The 18,001-nt window shown below is 42.4% G+C and overlaps 1 protein-coding gene across 1 annotated transcript in view; it reads right to left on the bottom strand.

The window, feature by feature from the left end:
- Positions 1-1,918: 1,918 nt before the first annotated feature.
- The window catches only part of LOC134968655 (mucin-2-like), a 72,878-nt gene continuing 56,795 nt past the window's right edge, over positions 1,919-18,001 (bottom strand). Inside the window, exons 29-33 of the mRNA XM_063944179.1 lie at positions 13,874-17,181; positions 11,943-13,786; positions 8,936-11,897; positions 3,217-8,722; positions 1,919-1,983 (exon numbers count right to left, since the gene is read on the bottom strand). Of these exons, the coding sequence (XP_063800249.1) occupies positions 1,919-1,983; positions 3,217-8,722; positions 8,936-11,897; positions 11,943-13,786; positions 13,874-17,181 (13,685 nt within the window). The remainder of the gene's footprint in view (positions 1,984-3,216; positions 8,723-8,935; positions 11,898-11,942; positions 13,787-13,873; positions 17,182-18,001) is intronic.

Here is an 18,001-nt window from a genome sequence, read left to right as displayed (position 1 = left end):
AAGCTATTAAGGTATTCTCATTTTTGCGTTATAATGTAACACACATTAAAGCTTTTCTTGCCAACAAATGATTTGGGGTATAAAGTTACAGATATTCACCAGTAATGTTACAGAAGGTGCACTTCTTTTTTTCTGCTTTGTTTTTATTTATTTATTTGTATGGATGTAGACATTGGGCTTAATTCAGATTTGTATGCATACCCGATAGTTTAGGTACAAATCTGATGGTGGGTGATCTGTGCATATGCAGGACAAGTCCTGCTATCACACTTGTAGTGCCCGACAGTCGCAGCCTGATTAACAGGCTGCGGCTGTTTGGGGGCAGGGAGGGGGCGATGTTGGTCAGCGTTCCTGAGTAGAAGGCATCACCCCCCTTTTTTGGGAGTGCTGAGGTCAGGGTGGCCTTGTTTGCAGAACTGCATTGGCCAATCTGAGTAACCTGAAGGTTATGCAGATAGCCTATGGCCCCGCAGAGTGATCTGATGCTGTGCCTTGGATGCAGCAGTGGATGGATCACACATGAATGCAGAAGGCATCTATTTTACAACAGACGCCTCCTGCTGCATTACCATACGGCAGCATCTACGCTAATAGTGTCCACATCTAAATCAAGCCCATAATCATTATTGTTGCTATCTACCTTTATTTATAATGACCTATTGTTACCCACACACACTCACACACAGGAAAAACTGGCATTTATAGTATTGTACAATGCATACGCAGTAGCCCAACAGAGCCCAACATGAACTTGGTCAGCCTGAGCTGCCACTGGGCGGTGACTATAAGTATGCACAGAACAGATGCTTCTCGTGGGAGTGTCATGGGACTGTTGTGGCTCTGTAACCTGACTCGTAGGCTTGTTTGCAGTGTCCGGATGCAGATGTGATGTTACAGAAGGATCTTGCACCCAGTATGGGATAGGTGTAATTGCTGACACTAATGATGATGCCTGGGGATGTAGTGTGACTGGTGCTTATGATACTGTGGCAGCCTACATACAAGGGGGCAGATTTATTAAGCCTGGTGAAGTGGTAAAGTGGAAGGTGATAACACACCAGCCAATCATCTGTTAACTTCTATGTCACAGGATGGGTTCGAAAAATGACAGTTTGGAACTGACTGGCTGGTGCTTTATCACCTTCCACTTTATCACTTCACCAGGCTTAATAAATCTGCCCCCTAGGTTATGCTGAGCATCTGTCAGTCTATGCAAGCATGGTGAGTCACACAGATGGGCTGATACTCACATTAGCATACCCTACTGTAGTAAGTAGGCTGTCACTCCCAGATGCAAAAGTGACTGCAGAGACTCACAATCTGAAAGAGGGATCACTCCTGAGAATGAAACTCACAGAGCTAGGTATCATTATGTCACCCACAGGCAGACATTATTACACTTTGTAACTGGCACTGCCTTCTGTATTTTTATTTATGTATATTAATCATAGATGTCCCCCTATCAATGATCTGTATGATGAGAGGGCTGGTTATCTTAGTGCAGTGATAGAAAACCACCTATTGTAATGATTTTGCCATAAAATCTTGCTTTGCTCTGCCAGACTTGGGGGAATGCATAAAGGGCTACAGACAGCCTGCCTAGGTCACGGTAATTCAGGGGGCATGGCCTAATCATGGTGGTGTGGCCACCCCCCAGGCAGGTCGGGACAGACTCTGGAGGTGGCAGGATTAGTGTGATTGCTACCTCCTCATGCAGGCAGGGGAGACTGCTGCACTAAGCGACAGCAGCCTCCCTAGGCCCACCGCAGCCCAGCACACATCAATGTTCTCTAGGCTGGGAAGAAAGGCTGCAGTGATGAAGTCTGACAGGTAAAAAGGGGGAGGGACACGGACTAGGGTCCCCACAAGGCCCCTCCAACAGGCCCGGCCTGGGAAATTAGTACCCATTCTGCCCCTCTCAGTGCCACTGAACGCATATGGCTGTATGACTGAGGGAAAGCTCAGGCTTGGACTTTATATCCGCTAATTGAACACACAAAGAAAGCAATGGTTAAAAATGGAGAAATATTTAAATATTGTTATAAAAAATACAAAAGAAAGATTGTGATTCTCCATGTTATATAGGTTTACATGGGATAGATTTATCCAGAAAGACCTGGAAATGCTATCTCCAGCAGTGACTGGTTTTTGCCCAAAAAGTCAGACATTTTGCGAACTCGGTCAATGTAAAGTTGGATGTTTTCTCCTCTGAACTTGAGCGCCCGGTAAAAAGTCGGATCCGGATGTTTAGCCCATGTTAAACATACAACTCGGAGGATGTAATGGGGTCCGAGTTTGAAAATCTCACACAAAACAGCTCTACAAAGTCGGACATAAATAGAGCTGTTTTCTTTTTCGGTGAGTTGTATTTGCAATTTGGCAAATCAATTACAAATACACGATTACAGCACATTGACAACAAATAAAAACATTTTACATTTTTTTTCTGACCTTAAAATCAAACAAAAATACATTGATCTCTCAAAATAGTCCCTGTACTGTTCGTGTAATATTTGCATATTTTCCCTGGAAAATGCATCTCTTTTTACCCTAGTATGCACAAGCAGCTCCTGCTGATTAAAATGATATGCAGCATACCTATATTCTGTGTGTAATAGCAGCTGTATCTGCATACAAAATGTTATTCTACAGTTTTTTCTTGCCCAACACTGTGACATAATTTGGTATGCCAATACAGTCGCAATTACACACAGAATGTAGCCATGCCACATATTTTTACCAGCACGAACGGCTTCTGTGTCCTAGAGGACTGGGGTTTATATAGTGTGTGTGTTGCTTCAATCATGGGACTTTTGGGTGTCAATTGGTGACTTTCTCCCACACTGTGCAACTGTTATATTAAAAGACGCTATTTATTCGGTCTGAAAAAATTGGTTGCTTCCTGGTCTAAAAATCCTGTGAGAAGTTGGATCTGATTTGCATTGGAAGCATAAAAGACGCACACCATTACATTGGCTGAGTTCTGGGAAAAAGTTGCACATTATACTGTCCGAGTTTGTATGACTTTTTCCCGGATATAAAACTCAGCTCCCATTACATCCCAACCAAGATCTCTATCATTTTACTTATAAAAAATAGGGCATGATGTTTATCTGCTAGGTCTTCCTAAGTGTACCCTCAAGGACTCACTATTTTTAATCATATAATATTTTCTAAAACAATATATTATTTATTATAGGTATAATTTTGGCTTACCTGGTGCAAATAAAACATCATTCACCTTGCAGAAACAGGTAGTAGTGCTGACAGTTGACGGAACAGTAGATAATGAAGCAGTTGTTGTAGAAGTAGGAGTTTCTGGAGTGGAAAAACTTGTAAAAGATGTTGAGGAGATATATGTGGTTAGCAATGTGGTACTTTTGGTGGGTGATGTAGAAGCAGTTAAGATTGCTGTCGTGGGAACCGGAGATGTAGTAGATCCAGATGTTGAAGTGACAGTAATAGTGCTTGAGGATGTAATAGTAGTAGAATATGAAGTGGTGGATGTTACTGGAATCGTGGTTATAGTAGCAGTAGAAGAAACTGTTGACTCTGGAATGGTTACAGGTGTTGAAGGGGAAGAAGTAATTGAAACAGTGCTGGCGGGTGTTGTCTCTGTAACTGTGGATATTGGAGTTACAGAACTGGTTGATACACTGCTGGTAGGTGTCTGTGTAATTGTTACAGGTGTTGAAGTTGAAGTATTTGTTGAAACCGTGCTAGTGGGTATTGTCTCTGTAACTGTGGATGGAGATACAGAACTGGTTGAAACACTGCTGGTAGGTGTTGTTTCTGTATTTGTTACAGGTGTTAAAGTGGAGGTACTTGTTGAAACAGTGCTGGTGGATGGTGTTTCTGTAACTATGGATGGAGTTACAGAACTTGTTGATACACTGCTGGTAGGTGTTGTCTGTGTAACTGTTACAGGTGTTGTAGATGAGGTACTTGTTGAAGCAGTGCTTGTGGATAGTGTCTCTGTAACTGTGGATAGAGTTGTAGAAATTGTTGATACACTGCTACTAGTTGTCTGTGTAATTGTTACAGGTGTTAAAGTTGAAGTACTTGTTGAAACCATGCTAGTGGATGTTGTCTCTGTAATGGTGGATGGAGATACAGAACTGGTTGATACACTGCTGGTAGGTGTTGTTGTCTGTGTATTTGTTACAGGTGTTGAAGTGGAGGTACTTGTTGAAGCAGTGCTGGTGGGTGTTGTCTCAGTAACTGTGGATGTTGGAGTTACAGAACTTGTTAATACACTGCTGCTAGGTGTTGTTGTCACTGTATTTGTTACAGGTGTTGAAGTGGAAGTACTTGTTGAAATAGTGCTGGTGGATGGTGACTCTGTAACTGTGGATGGAGTAACAGAACTTGTTGATACACTGCTAGTAGGTGTTGTTGTCCTTGTATTGGTTACAGGTGTTGAAGTTAAGGTACTTGTAACAGTGCTGGTGGGTGTTGTTTCTGTAACTGTGGATGTTGGAGTAACAGAAGTTGTTGAAACACTGCTGGTAGGTGTTGTTGTCTGTGTAATGGTTACAGGTGTTGAAGTTAAGGTACTTGTTGAAACAGAACTGGTGGATGATGTATCTGTAACTGTGGATGCAATAACAGAACTTGTTGATACAGTGCTTGTAGGTGTCTGTGTATTGGTTACAGGTGTTGAAGTTAAGGTACTTGTAACAGTGCTGGTGGGTGTTGTCTCCGTAACTGTGGATGTTGGAGTTACAGAACTTGTTGATACACTGCTGGTAGGTGTTGTTGTCACTGTATTTGTTACAGGTGTTGAAGTGGAAGTACTTGTTGAAACAGTGCTGGTGGATGGTGACTCTGTAACTGTGGATGGAGTAACAGAACTTGTTGATACACTGCTAGTAGGTGTTGTTGTCCTTTTATTGGTTACAGGTGTTGAAGTTAAGGTACTTGTAACAGTGCTGGTGGGTGTTGTTTCTGTAACTGTGGATGTTGGAGTAACAGAAGTTGTTGAAACGCTGCTGGTAGGTGTTGTTGTCTGTGTAATGGTTACAGGTGTTGACATTGAGGTACTTGTAACAGTGCTGGTGGGTGCTGTTTCTGTAACTGTGGATGTTGGAGTTACATAACTTGTTGATACACTGCTGGTAGGTTTTGTCACTGTATTTGTTACAGGTGTTGAAGTGGAGGTACTTGTTGAAACAGTGCTGGTGGATAGAGTTTCTGTAACTGTGGACGGAGTAACAGAACTTGTTGATACACTGCTGGTAGGTTTTGTCACTGTATTTGTTACAGGTGTTGAAGTGGAGGTACTTGTTGAAACAGTGCTGGTGGATAGAGTTTCTGTAACTGTGGACGGAGTAACAGAACTTGTTGATACACTGCTAGCAGATGTTGTTATCTGTGTAATGGTTAAAGGTGTTGAAGTGGAGGTACTTGTTGAAGCAGTGCTGGTGGGTGTTGTCTCTGTAACTGTCGATGTTGGAGTTAAGGAACTTGTTGAAACACTGCTGGTAGGTTGTGTTGTCTGTGTAATGGTTACAGGTGTTGAAGTGGAGGTACTTGTTGAAACAGTGCTAGTGGGTGTTGTCTCAGTAACTGCAGATGTTGGAGTTACAGAACTTGTTGATACACTGCTGGTAGGTGTTGTTGTCACTGTATTTGTTACAGGTGTTGAAGTGGAAGTACTTGTTGAAACAGTGCTGGTGGATGGTGACTCTGTAACTGTGGATGGAGTAACAGAACTTGTTGATACACTGCTAGTAGGTGTTGTTGTCCTTTTATTGGTTACAGGTGTTGAAGTTAAGGTACTTGTAACAGTGCTGGTGGGTGTTGTTTCTGTAACTGTGGATGTTGGAGTAACAGAAGTTGTTGAAACGCTGCTGGTAGGTGTTGTTGTCTGTGTAATGGTTACAGGTGTTGACGTTGAGGTACTTGTAACAGTGCTGGTGGGTGCTGTTTCTGTAACTGTGGATGTTGGAGTTACATAACTTGTTGATACACTGCTGGTAGGTTTTGTCACTGTATTTGTTACAGGTGTTGAAGTGGAGGTACTTGTTGAAACAGTGCTGGTGGATAGAGTTTCTGTAACTGTGGATGGAGTAACAGAACTTGTTGATACACTGCTAGTAGATGTTGTTATCTGTGTAATGGTTAAAGGTGTTGAAGTGGAGGTACTTGTTGAAGCAGTGCTGGTGGGTGTTGTCTCTGTAACTGTCGATGTTGGAGTTAAGGAACTTGTTGAAACACTGCTGGTAGGTTGTGTTGTCTGTGTAATGGTTACAGGTGTTGAAGTTGAGGTACTTGTTGAAACAGTGCTAGTGGGTGTTGTCTCAGTAACTGCAGATGTTGGAGTTACAGAACTTGTTGATACACTGCTGGTAGGTGTTGTTGTCACTGTATTTGTTACAGGTGTTGAAGTGGAAGTACTTGTTGAAACAGTGCTGGTGGATGGTGACTCTGTAACTGTGGATGGAGTAACAGAACTTGTTGATACACTGCTAGTAGGTGTTGTTGTCCTTTTATTGGTTACAGGTGTTGAAGTTAAGGTACTTGTAACAGTGCTGGTGGGTGTTGTTTCTGTAACTGTGGATGTTGGAGTAACAGAAGTTGTTGAAACGCTGCTGGTAGGTGTTGTTGTCTGTGTAATGGTTACAGGTGTTGACGTTGAGGTACTTGTAACAGTGCTGGTGGGTGCTGTTTCTGTAACTGTGGATGTTGGAGTTACATAACTTGTTGATACACTGCTGGTAGGTTTTGTCACTGTATTTGTTACAGGTGTTGAAGTGGAGGTACTTGTTGAAACAGTGCTGGTGGATAGAGTTTCTGTAACTGTGGATGGAGTAACAGAACTTGTTGATACACTGCTAGTAGATGTTGTTATCTGTGTAATGGTTAAAGGTGTTGAAGTGGAGGTACTTGTTGAAGCAGTGCTGGTGGGTGTTGTCTCTGTAACTGTCGATGTTGGAGTTAAGGAACTTGTTGAAACACTGCTGGTAGGTTGTGTTGTCTGTGTAATGGTTACAGGTGTTGAAGTGGAGGTACTTGTTGAAACAGTGCTAGTGGGTGTTGTCTCAATAACTGCAGATGTTGGAGTTAAAGAACTTGTTGATGCACTGCTAGTAGGTGTTGTTGTCAATGTATTTGTTACAGGTGTTGAAGTGGAAGTACTTGTTGAAACAATGCTGGTGGATGATGTCTTTGTAACTGTGGATGGAGTAACAGAACTTGTTGATAAACTGCTAGTAGGTGTTTTAGTCTGTGTATTGGTTAAAGGAGTTGAAGCTGTGGTACTTGTTGAAACAGTGTTGGTGGATGGTGTCTCTGTAACTGTGGATGGAGTAAGAGAACTTGTTGATACACTGCTAGTACGTGTTGTTGTTGCTGTATTTGTTACAGGTGTTGAAGTGGAAGTACTTGTTGAAACAGTGCTCGTGGATGGTGACTCTGTAACTGTGGATGGAGTAACAGAAGTTGTTAATACACTGCTCGTAGGTGGTGGTCTCTGTGTAATAGTTACAAGTGTTGAAGTTGAGGTACTTGTTGTAACAGTGCTGGTGGGTGTTGTTTCTGTAACTGTGGATATTGGAGTTACAGAACTTGTTGATACACTGCTAGTAGGTGTTGTTGTCTGTGTAATGGTTACAGGTGTTGACGTGGAGGTACTTGTTGAAACAGTGCTGGTGGGTAGCGTCTCAGTAACTGTGGATGGAGTAACAGAACTTGTTAATACACTACTATTAGGTATTGTTGTCTGTGTACTGGTTACCGGTGTTGAAGTGGAGGTACTTGTTGAAGCAGTGCTGGTGGGTGTTGTCTCAGTAACTGTTGATGTTGGAGTTAAAGAACTTGTTGATACACTGCTTGTAGGTGTTGTTGTCACTGTATTTGTTACAGGTGTTGACGTGGAGGTACTTGTTGAAACAGTGCTGGTGGGTAGCGTCTCAGTAACTGTGGATGGAGTAACAGAACTTGTTAATACACTACTAGTAGGTGTTGTTGTCTTTGTACTGGTTACAAGTGTTGAAGTGGAGGTACTTGTTGAAGCAGTGCTGGTGGGTGTTGTCTCAGTAACTGTGGATGTTGGAGTTATAGAACTTGTTGAAACACTGCTTGTAGGAGTTGTTGTCTGTTTACTGGTTATAGGTGTTGAAGTTAAGGTACTTGTTGAAGCAGTGCTGGTGGGTGTTGTCTCTGTAATTGTGGATGTTGGAGTTATTGAACTTGTTGCCACACTGCTGATAGGTGTTGCTGTCTGTGTAATGGTTACCTCTGTTGAAGTTGAGGTACTTGTTGTAACAGTGCTGGTGGATGGTGTCTCTGTAACTGTGGATGGAGTACCAGAACTTGTTGATACACTGCTATTAGGTATTGTTGTCTGTGTACTGGTTACCGGTGTTGAAGTGGAGGTACTTGTTGAAGCAGTGCTGGTGGGTGTTGTCTCAGTAACTATGGATGTTGGAGTTAAAGAACTTGTTGATACACTGCTTGTAGGTGTTGTTGTCACTGTATTTGTTACAGGTGTTGACGTGGAGGTACTTGTTGAAACAGTGCTGGTGGGTAGCGTCTCAGTAACTGTGGATGGAGTAACAGAACTTGTTAATACACTACTAGTAGGTGTTGTTGTCTTTGTACTGGTTACAAGTGTTGAAGTGGAGGTACTTGTTGAAGCAGTGCTGGTGGGTGTTGTCTCAGTAACTGTGGATGTTGGAGTTATAGAACTTGTTGAAACACTGCTTGTAGGAGTTGTTGTCTGTTTACTGGTTATAGGTGTTGAAGTTAAGGTACTTGTTGAAGCAGTGCTGGTGGGTGTTGTCTCTGTAATTGTGGATGTTGGAGTTATTGAACTTGTTGCCACACTGCTGATAGGTGTTGTTGTCTGTGTAATGGTTACCTCTGTTGAAGTTGAGGTACTTGTTGTAACAGTGCTGGTGGATGGTGTCTCTGTAACTGTGGATGGAGTAACAGAACTTGTTGATACACTGCTAGTAGGTGTTGTTGTCTGTGTACTGGTTACAGGTGTTGAAGTTGAGGTACTTGTTGAAGCATTGCTGGTGGGTGTTGTCTCAGTAACTGTTGATGTTGGAGTTATGGAACTTGTTGACACACTGTTGGTAGGTGTTATTGTCTGTGTAATGGTTACAGGTGTTGAAGTTGAGGTACTTGTTGTAGCAGTAACTGTGGATGTTGGAGTTACAGAACTTGTTGATACACTGCTGGTAGTTGTTGCTGTATTTGTTACAGGTGTTGAAGTTGAGGTACTTGTTGTAACAGTGCTAGTGGATGGTGTCTCTGTAACTGTGGATGAAGTAACAGAACTTGTTGATAAACTGCTGGTAGGTATTGTCTGTGTAACTGTTACAGGTGTTGAAGTGCTGGTGGATGATGTCTCTGTAAATGTGGATGTTGAAGGTATGGAACTTGTTGAAAGACTGCTGGTAGATTGTGTTGTCTGTGTAATGGTTACAGGTGTTGAAGTGGAGGTACTTGTTGAAGCAGTGCTAGTGGATGTTGTCTCAGTAACTGTGGATGTTGGAGTTACAGAACTTGTTGATACACTGCTGGTAGGTGTTGTTGTCGCTGTATTTGTTACAGGTGTTGAAGTGGAAGTACTTGTTGAAACAGTGCTGGTGGATGGTGTCTCTGTAACTGTGGATGTTGGAGTAACAGAACTTGTTGATACACTGCTAGTAGGTGTCTGTGTATTGGTTACAGGTGTTAAAGTTGAGGTACTTGTTGAAGCAGTGCTAGTTGGTGTTGTCTCTGTACCTGTGGATGTTGGAGTTATGGAACTTGTTGACACAATGCTGGCAGGTGTTGTCTGTATAATGGTTACAGGTGTCGAAGTTGAGGTACTTGTTGAACCAGTGCTGGTGGGTGTTGTTTCTGTAACTGTGGATGTTGGAGTTACAGAACTTGTTGATACACTGCTGGTAGGTGTTGTTGTCGCTGTATTTGTTACAGACGTTGAAGTGGAAGTACTTGTTGAAACAGTGCTGGTGGATGGTGTCTCTGTAACTGTGGATGGAGTAACAGAACTTGTTGATACACTGCTAGTAGGTGTTGTCTGTGTATTGGTTACAGGTGTTGAAGTTGAGGTACTTGTTGAAGCAGTGCTGGTAGGTGTTGTCTCAGTAACTGTGGATTCAGTAACAGAACTTGTTGATACACTGCTAGTAGGTGTATGTGTATTAGTTACAGGTGTTGAAGTTGGTGTACTTGTTGAAGCAGTGTTGGTGGGTGTTGTCTCTGTAACTGTGGACGTTGGAGTTACGGAAGTTGTTGAAACGTTGATGGTAGGTGTTGTTTGTGTAATGGTTACAGGTGTTGAAGTTGAGGTACTCTTTGTAACAGTGCTGGTGGGTGTTGTTTCTGTAACTGTGGATGTTGTTATAGAACTTGTTGATGCACTGCTTGTAGTTGTTGTTATCACTGTATTTGTTACAGGTGTTGAAGTGGAAATACTTGTTGAAACAGTGCTGGTGGATGGTGTCTCTGTAACTGTGGATGGAGTAACAGAACTCGTTGACACACTGCTGGTAGGTGTTGTTGTCTGTGTATTGGTTAAAGGTGCTGTAGTTGAGGTACTTGTTATAGCAGTGTTGGTGGGTGTTGTCTCTGTAACTGTGGACGTTGAAGTTATGGAAGTTGTTGAAACACTGCTGATAGGTGTTGTCTGTGTAATGGTTACAGGTGTTGAAGTGGAGGTACTTGTTGAAGCAGTGCTGGTGGGTGTTGTCTCTGTAATTGTGGATGTTGGAGTTACAGAACTTGTTGATACACTGCTGCTAGGTGTTGTTGTTACAGGTGTTGAAGTGGAAGTACTTGTTGAAACACTGCTGGTGGATGGTGTCTCTGTAACTTTGGATGCAGTAACAGAACTTGTTGATACACTGCTAGTAGGTGTCTGTGTATTTGTTACAGGTGTCGAAGTTGAGGTACTTGTTGAAGCAGTGCTGGTGGGTGTTGTTTCTGTAACTGTGGATGTTGGAGTTACAGAACTTGTTGATACACTGCTGGTAGGTGTTGTTGTCACTGTATTTGTTACAGGTGTTGAAGTGGAAGTACTTGTTGAAACAGTGCTGGTGGATGGTGTCTCTGTAACTGTGGATGGCGTAACAGAACTTGTTGACACACTGCTGGTAGGTGTTGTAGTCTGTGTAATGGTTACAGGTGTCGAAGTTGAGGTACTTGTTGAACCAGTGCTGGTGGGTCTTGTCTCTGTAACTGTGGACGTTGGCGTTACGGAAGTTGTTGAAACACTGATGGTAGGTGTTGTTGTCGCTGAATTTGTTACAGGTGTTGAAGTGGAAGTACTTGTTGAAACAGTGCTGGTGGATGGTGTCTCTGTAACTGTGGATGGCGTAAAAGAACTTGTTGATACACTGCTAGTAGGTGTTGTCTGTGTTATGGTTACAGGAGTTGAAGTTGAGGTACTTGTTGAAGCAGTGCTGATGGGTGTTGTCTCTGTAACTGTGGATGTTGGAGTTATGGAACTTGTTGACACACTGCTGGCAGGTGTAGTTTTCTGTGTAATGGTTACAGGTGTTGAAGTTGAAGTACTTGTTATAACAGTGCTGGTGGATGGTGTTTGTGTAACTGTGGATGTTGGAGTTACAGAACTTGTTGATGCACTGCTGGTAGGTATTGTCTCTGTATTTGTTACAGTTGGTGAAGTGGAGGTACTGGTTGAAACAGTGCTGGTAGATGGTGTTTCTGTAACTGTGGAGGGAGTAACAGAAGTTGTTGATACACTGCTAGTAGTTGTTGTCTGTGTATTGGTTACAGGTGTTGAAGTTGAGGTACTTGTTGAAGCAGTGCTGGTGGGTGTTGTCTCAGTAACTGTGGATGTTGGAGTTACGGAAGTTGTTGAAACACTGATGGTAGGTGTTGTCTGTGTAATAGTTACAGGTGTTGAAGTGGAAGTACTTGTTGAAACAGTGCTGGTGGATGGTGTCTCTGTAACTGTGGACGGAGTAACAGAACTTGTTGAAACACTGCTGGTAGGTGAGGTTGTCTGTGTTATGGATACAGGTGTTGAAATTGAGGTACTTGTTGAAGCAGGTCTGGTGGGTGTTGTCTCTGTAACTGTGGATGTTGACGTTATGGAACTTGTTGAAACACTGCTAGTTGTTGTCTGTGTATTGGTTACAGGTGTTGAAGTTGAGGTACTTGTTGAAGCAGTGCTGGTGGGTGTTGTCTCAGTAACTGTGGATGTTGGAGTTATGGAAGTTATTGGAACACTGCTGATAGGTATAGTCTGTGTAATGGTTACAGGTGTTGAAGTTGAGGTACTTGTTGAAACAGTGCTGGTGGATGGTATTTCTGTAACTGTGGATGACGTAACAGAACTTGCTGATACACTGCTAGTAGGTGTTGTCTGTGTATTGGTTACAGGTGTTGAAGTGGAGGTACTTGTTGAAGCAGTGCTCGTGGGTGTTGTCTCTGTAACTGTGGATGTTGGAGTTATTGAACTTGTTGACACACTGCTGGCTGGTGTTGTAGGTGTTGAAGTTGAGGTACTTGTTGTAACAGTGCTGGTGGATGGTGTTTGTGTAACTGTGGATGTTGGAGTTACAGAACCTGTTGATGAACTGCTGGTAGGTATTGTCTCTGTATTTGTTACAGTTGGTGAAGTGGAGGTACTGGTTGAAACAGTGCTGGTAGATTGTGTTTCTGTAACTGTGGATGGAGTAACAGAAGTTGTTGATACACTGCTAGTAGTTGTTGTCTGTGTATTGGTTACAGGTGTTGAAGTTGAGGTACTTGTTGAAGCAGTGCTGGTGGGTGTTGTCTCAGTAACTGTGGATGTTGGAGTTACGGAAGATATTAAAACACTGCTGATAGGTGTTGTCTGTATAATGGTTACCTCTGTTGAAGTGGAAGTACTTGTTGAAACAGTGCTGGTGGATGGTGTCTCTGTAACTGTGGATGGAGTAACAGAACTTGTTGAAACACTGCTAGTAGTTGTTGTCTGTGTATTGGTTACAGGTGTTGAAGTTGAGGTACTTGTTGAAGCAGTGCTGGTGGGTGTTGTCTCAGTAACTGTTGATGTTGGAGTTACGGAAGTTGTTGAAACACTGATGGTAGGTGTTGTCTGTGTAATAGTTACAGGTGTTGAAGTGGAAGTACTTGTTGAAACAGTGCTGGTGGATGGTGTCTCTGTAACTGTGGATGGAGCAACAGAACTTGTTGAAACACTGCTGGTAGGTGTTGTTGTCTGTGTTATGGATACAGGTGTTGAAATTGAGGTACTTGTTGAAGCAGGTCTGGTGGGTGTTGTCTCTGTAACTGTGGATGTTGACGTTATGGAACTTGTTGAAACACTGCTAGTTGTTGTTGTCTGTGTATTGGTTACAGGTGTTGAAGTTGAGGTACTTGTTGAAGCAGTGCTGGTGGGTGTTGTCTCAGTAACTGTGGATGTTGGAGTTACGGAAGTTATTGAAACACTGCTGATAGGTATTGTCTGTGTAATGGTTACAGGTGTTGAAGTTGAGGTACTTGTTGAAACAGTGCTGGTGGATGGTATTTCTGTAACTGTGGATGGCGTAACAGAACTTGCTGATACACTGCTAGTAGGTGTTGTCTGTGTATTGGTTACAGGTGTTGAAGTGGAGGTACTTGTTGAAGCAGTGCTCGTGGGTGTTGTCTCTGTAACTGTGGATGTTGGAGTTATTGAACTTGTTGACACACTGCTGGCTGGTGTTGTAGGTGTTGAAGTTGAGGTACTTGTTGTAACAGTGCTGGTGGATGGTGTTTGTGTAACTGTGGATGTTGGAGTTACAGAACCTGTTGATGAACTGCTGGTAGGTATTGTCTCTGTATTTGTTACAGTTGGTGAAGTGGAGGTACTGGTTGAAACAGTGCTGGTAGATTGTGTTTCTGTAACTGTGGATGGAGTAACAGAAGTTGTTGATACACTGCTAGTAGTTGTTGTCTGTGTATTGGTTACAGGTGTTGAAGTTGAGGTACTTGTTGAAGCAGTGCTGGTGGGTGTTGTCTCAGTAACTGTGGATGTTGGAGTTACGGAAGTTATTGAAACACTGATGGTAGGTGTTGTCTGTGTAATAGTTACAGGTGTTGAAGTGGAAGTACTTGTTGAAACAGTGCTGGTGGATGGTGTCTCTGTAACTGTGGATGGAGTAACAGAACTTGTTGAAACACTGCTAGTAGTTGTTGTCTGTGTATTGGTTACAGGTGTTGAAGTTGAGGTACTTGTTGAAGCAGTGCTCGTGGGTGTTGTCTCTGTCACTGTGGATGTTGGAGTTATTGAACTTGTTGACACACTGCTGGTAGGTGTTGTAGGTGTTGAAGTTGAGGTACTTGTTGTAACAGTGCTGGTGGATGGTGTTTGTGTAACTGTGGATGTTGGAGTTACAGAACTTGTTGATGAACTGCTGGTAGGTATTGTCTCTGTATTTGTTACAGTTGGTGAAGTGGAGGTACTGGTTGAAACAGTGCTGGTAGATTGTGTTTCTGTAACTGTGGATGGAGTAACAGAAGTTGTTGATACACTGCTAGTAGTTGTTGTTGTCTGTGTATTGGTTACAGGTGTTGAAGTGGAGGTACTTGTTGTAACAGTGCTGGTGGGTGTTGTTTCTGTAACTGTTGATGTTGGAGTTACGGAAGTTGTTGAAACACTGATGGTAGGTGTTGTCTGTGTAATAGTTACAGGTGTTGAAGTGGAAGTACTTGTTGAAACAGTGCTGGTGGATGGTGTCTCTGTAACTGTGGATGGAGTAACAGAACTTGTTGAAACACTGCTAGTAGTTGTTGTCTGTGTATTGGTTACAGGTATTGAAGTTGAGGTACTTGTTGAAGCAGTACTGGTGGATATTGTTTCTGTAACTGTGGATGGCGTAACAGAACTTGTTGATACACTGCTAGTAGGTGTTGTCTGTGTATTGGTTACATGTGTTGAAGTTGAGGTACTTGTTGTAACAGTGCTGGTGGGTGTTGCTTCTGTAACTGTTGATGTTGGAGTTACAGAACTTGTTGATACACTGCTGGTAGGTGTTGTTGTCGCTGTATTTGTTACAGGTGTTGAAGTGGAAGTACTTGTTGAAACAGTGCTGGTGGATGATGTCTCTGTAACTGTGGATGGAGTAACAGAACTTGTTGAAACACTGCTGGTAGGTGTTGTTGTCTGTGTTATGGATACAGGTGTTGAAGTTGAAGGACTTGTTGAAGCAGGTCTGGTGGGTGTTGTCTCTGTAACTGTGGATGTTGTAGTTATGGAACTTGTTGACACACTGCTGGTAGGTGTTGTTGTCTGTGTCATGGTAACAGGTGTTGAAGTTGAGGTACTTGTTTTAATAGTAAATGTGGATGTTGGAGTTACAGAACTTGTTGATATACTGCTGGTAGGTGATATCGCTGTATTTGTTACAGGTGTTGAAGTGGATGTACTTGTTGAAACAGTGCTGGTGGATGGTGTTTCTGTAACTGTTGATGGAATAACAGAACTTGTTGATACACTGCTACTGGGTGTTGTTGTCTGTGTTATGGTTACAAGTGTTGAAGTGGAAGTACTTGTAGAAGCAGTGCTGGTGGGTGTTGTCTCAGTAACTGTGGATGTTGGAGTTACGGAACTTGTTGATACACTGCTGGCAGGTGTTGTTGTCTGTGTAATCGTTACAGGTTTTGAAGTTGAGGTACTTGTTGAAACAATGCTGGTGGGTGTTGTCTCAGTAACTGTGGATGTTGGAGTTACAGAACTTGTTGATACACTGATGGTAGGTGATATCGCTGTGTTTGTTACAGGTGTTGAAGTGGATGTACTTGTTGAAACAGTGCTGGTGGATGGTGTCTTTGTAACTGTGGATGGACTTACAGGACTTGTTGATACAGTGCTAGTAGGTGTTGTTGTCTGTGTATTGGTTACAGTTGTCGAAGTTGAGGTACTTGTTGAACCAGTGCTGGTGGGTGTTGTCTCTGTAACAGTGGATGTTGGAGTTACAGAACTAGTTGATACACTGCTGGTAGATATTGTCTCTGTATTTGTTACAGGTGTTGAAGTGGAGGTACTTGTTGAAACAGTGCTGGTGGATGGTGTTTCTGTAACTGTTGATGGAATAACAGAACTTGTTGATACACTGCTACTGGGTGTTGTTGTCTGTGTTATGGTTACAGGTGTTGAAGTGGAAATACTTGTTGAAGCAGTGCCGGTGGGTGTTGTCTCAGTAACTGTGGATATTGGAGTTACGGAACTTGTTGATACACTGCTGGTAGGTGTTGTTGTCACTGTATTTGTTACAGTTGTTGAAGTTGAGGTACTTGTTGAACCAGTGCTGTTGGGTGTTGTTTCTGTAACTGTGGATGTTGGAGATACATAACTTGTTGATACACCGCTCGTGGGTGGTGTTATCGCTGTATTTGTTACAGTTGGTGAAGTGGAGGTAATTGTTGAAACAGTGACTGTGGGTGTTGTCTCTGTAAGAGTTACTGTGGCAGATGTTGGTGTGCTAGTTGAAGCAGTAGTAGAGGTTGTTGTCTCTGTAATGGTTACGGGTGTAGAAGTTGAGGTACTAGTTAAAATAGTTAATGTGGGTGTTGTCTCAGAAATTGTTGGTACACTGCTAGAAGGTGTTGTCTCTGTGTGTGTTACTGTGGCAGATGTTTGGGTACTAGTTGAAAGTGTAGCAGAGGAAGGTGCCTCTGTGTTGGTAACAGGTGTGGAAGTTAAGGTACTAGTTGATACAGTGCTTGTACTTTGTGTTTCTGTAACAGTGGGTGGAGTTACAGAAGATGTTGATACACTGCTTGTAAGTGTTGTTGTCTGTGTAATGGTTACGGGAGTGGATGTTGAGATACTAGTTGAAATAGCGCTTGGGGTTGTTGTTTCTGTATATATTTCAGTAGTTGAGGATTGTGAAATAGTTGTTGGAATTAGGGTGGTCTCTGTTTCACATGATGTAAGAGAATCACAACATTCTATACTTATTTCATAGTTGTAGCAGACTGGTAGATTATAAGAGTTATAACAGATCAGTCCAATATCCTTATTGCATGTTACAATTTGCATTAAATCCTCCAAATTAGTCTCTGGAAATGCCTTTGCTCTGCAGATTACATTGCGAGGTGATTCACAAATATCGTATCCTGCGTTTCTAATGTTAGTAAATGTTTCAAAGTCTCCTGTGTCATTGTTGCCAGTCTCAATCCTTGGATATGTCACGTCATACCATTGTGACCAGGTGCACTCTGCACAGACTAAAAATAAAAATAATAACTTAGATGTCAATATGAAAATGTTATGCTTTGAAAATATTGAATATTACGTTAATGGATTATTGAAAAGCTGTAATATTCGGCGTTCCGTTCTTCTATTTTGTATATAATCTAATTTTCTTGATTGAAGCTACTAGCAAATTAACACAAATATTCAGGCAAACATACAATTATATGTTTTATGGATCACTCAGTATAATAGCAGGCCTTTCTGCTGTGTTATAAAATGCAATACACTCTGGCAAAAACATGTAGTCACAGCCATTAGTGAAAATAAATCTATTAAATACTTTCGCTCTGAGTCAAGCTAAGTATACACTCATACAATCATCAGCTCTTTCTTACGATATTGGGTGAACGGCCGTTGATTGTATAGGTGTGTACTCTGTACCGATGTAGGAGCGTTAGACTATCAATGGCCTATAGCGCTCCTGCAATGGTCGAGACCAGGAAGTCGCATCTTATGTGCTGCACATACGACCTCCCGATCCCCATAGAGGAGCCGTTACCCCCTACTGCTGTCCCCGCCTCACAGGAGGTCATAGGGGTCAAAACTGGGTACACACGGAGTCCGGAAGAAAAGGAACATGTTACACCATCAGCCAGGGATCACACAGGTGTGTACCCAGATTCAGTGTTGCATGCAACTCAATCACAGATGTGACCGCGTTGCACACTCGGAAATGATTGTAGATCTTTGTACTCAGAGTTGGCCACATTTATATCTGCCCCTATATATTTACTGAAAGTGTCTGCCCTCACTATCTGTGATGGCCATCAGTGGGTTTACCAACAATGGTCA

This window comes from Pseudophryne corroboree, chromosome 11, assembly GCF_028390025.1.
Source record: "Pseudophryne corroboree isolate aPseCor3 chromosome 11, aPseCor3.hap2, whole genome shotgun sequence".
NCBI lineage: Eukaryota > Metazoa > Chordata > Amphibia > Anura > Myobatrachidae > Pseudophryne > Pseudophryne corroboree.
This window is presented reverse-complemented; position numbering and strand designations above follow the sequence as displayed.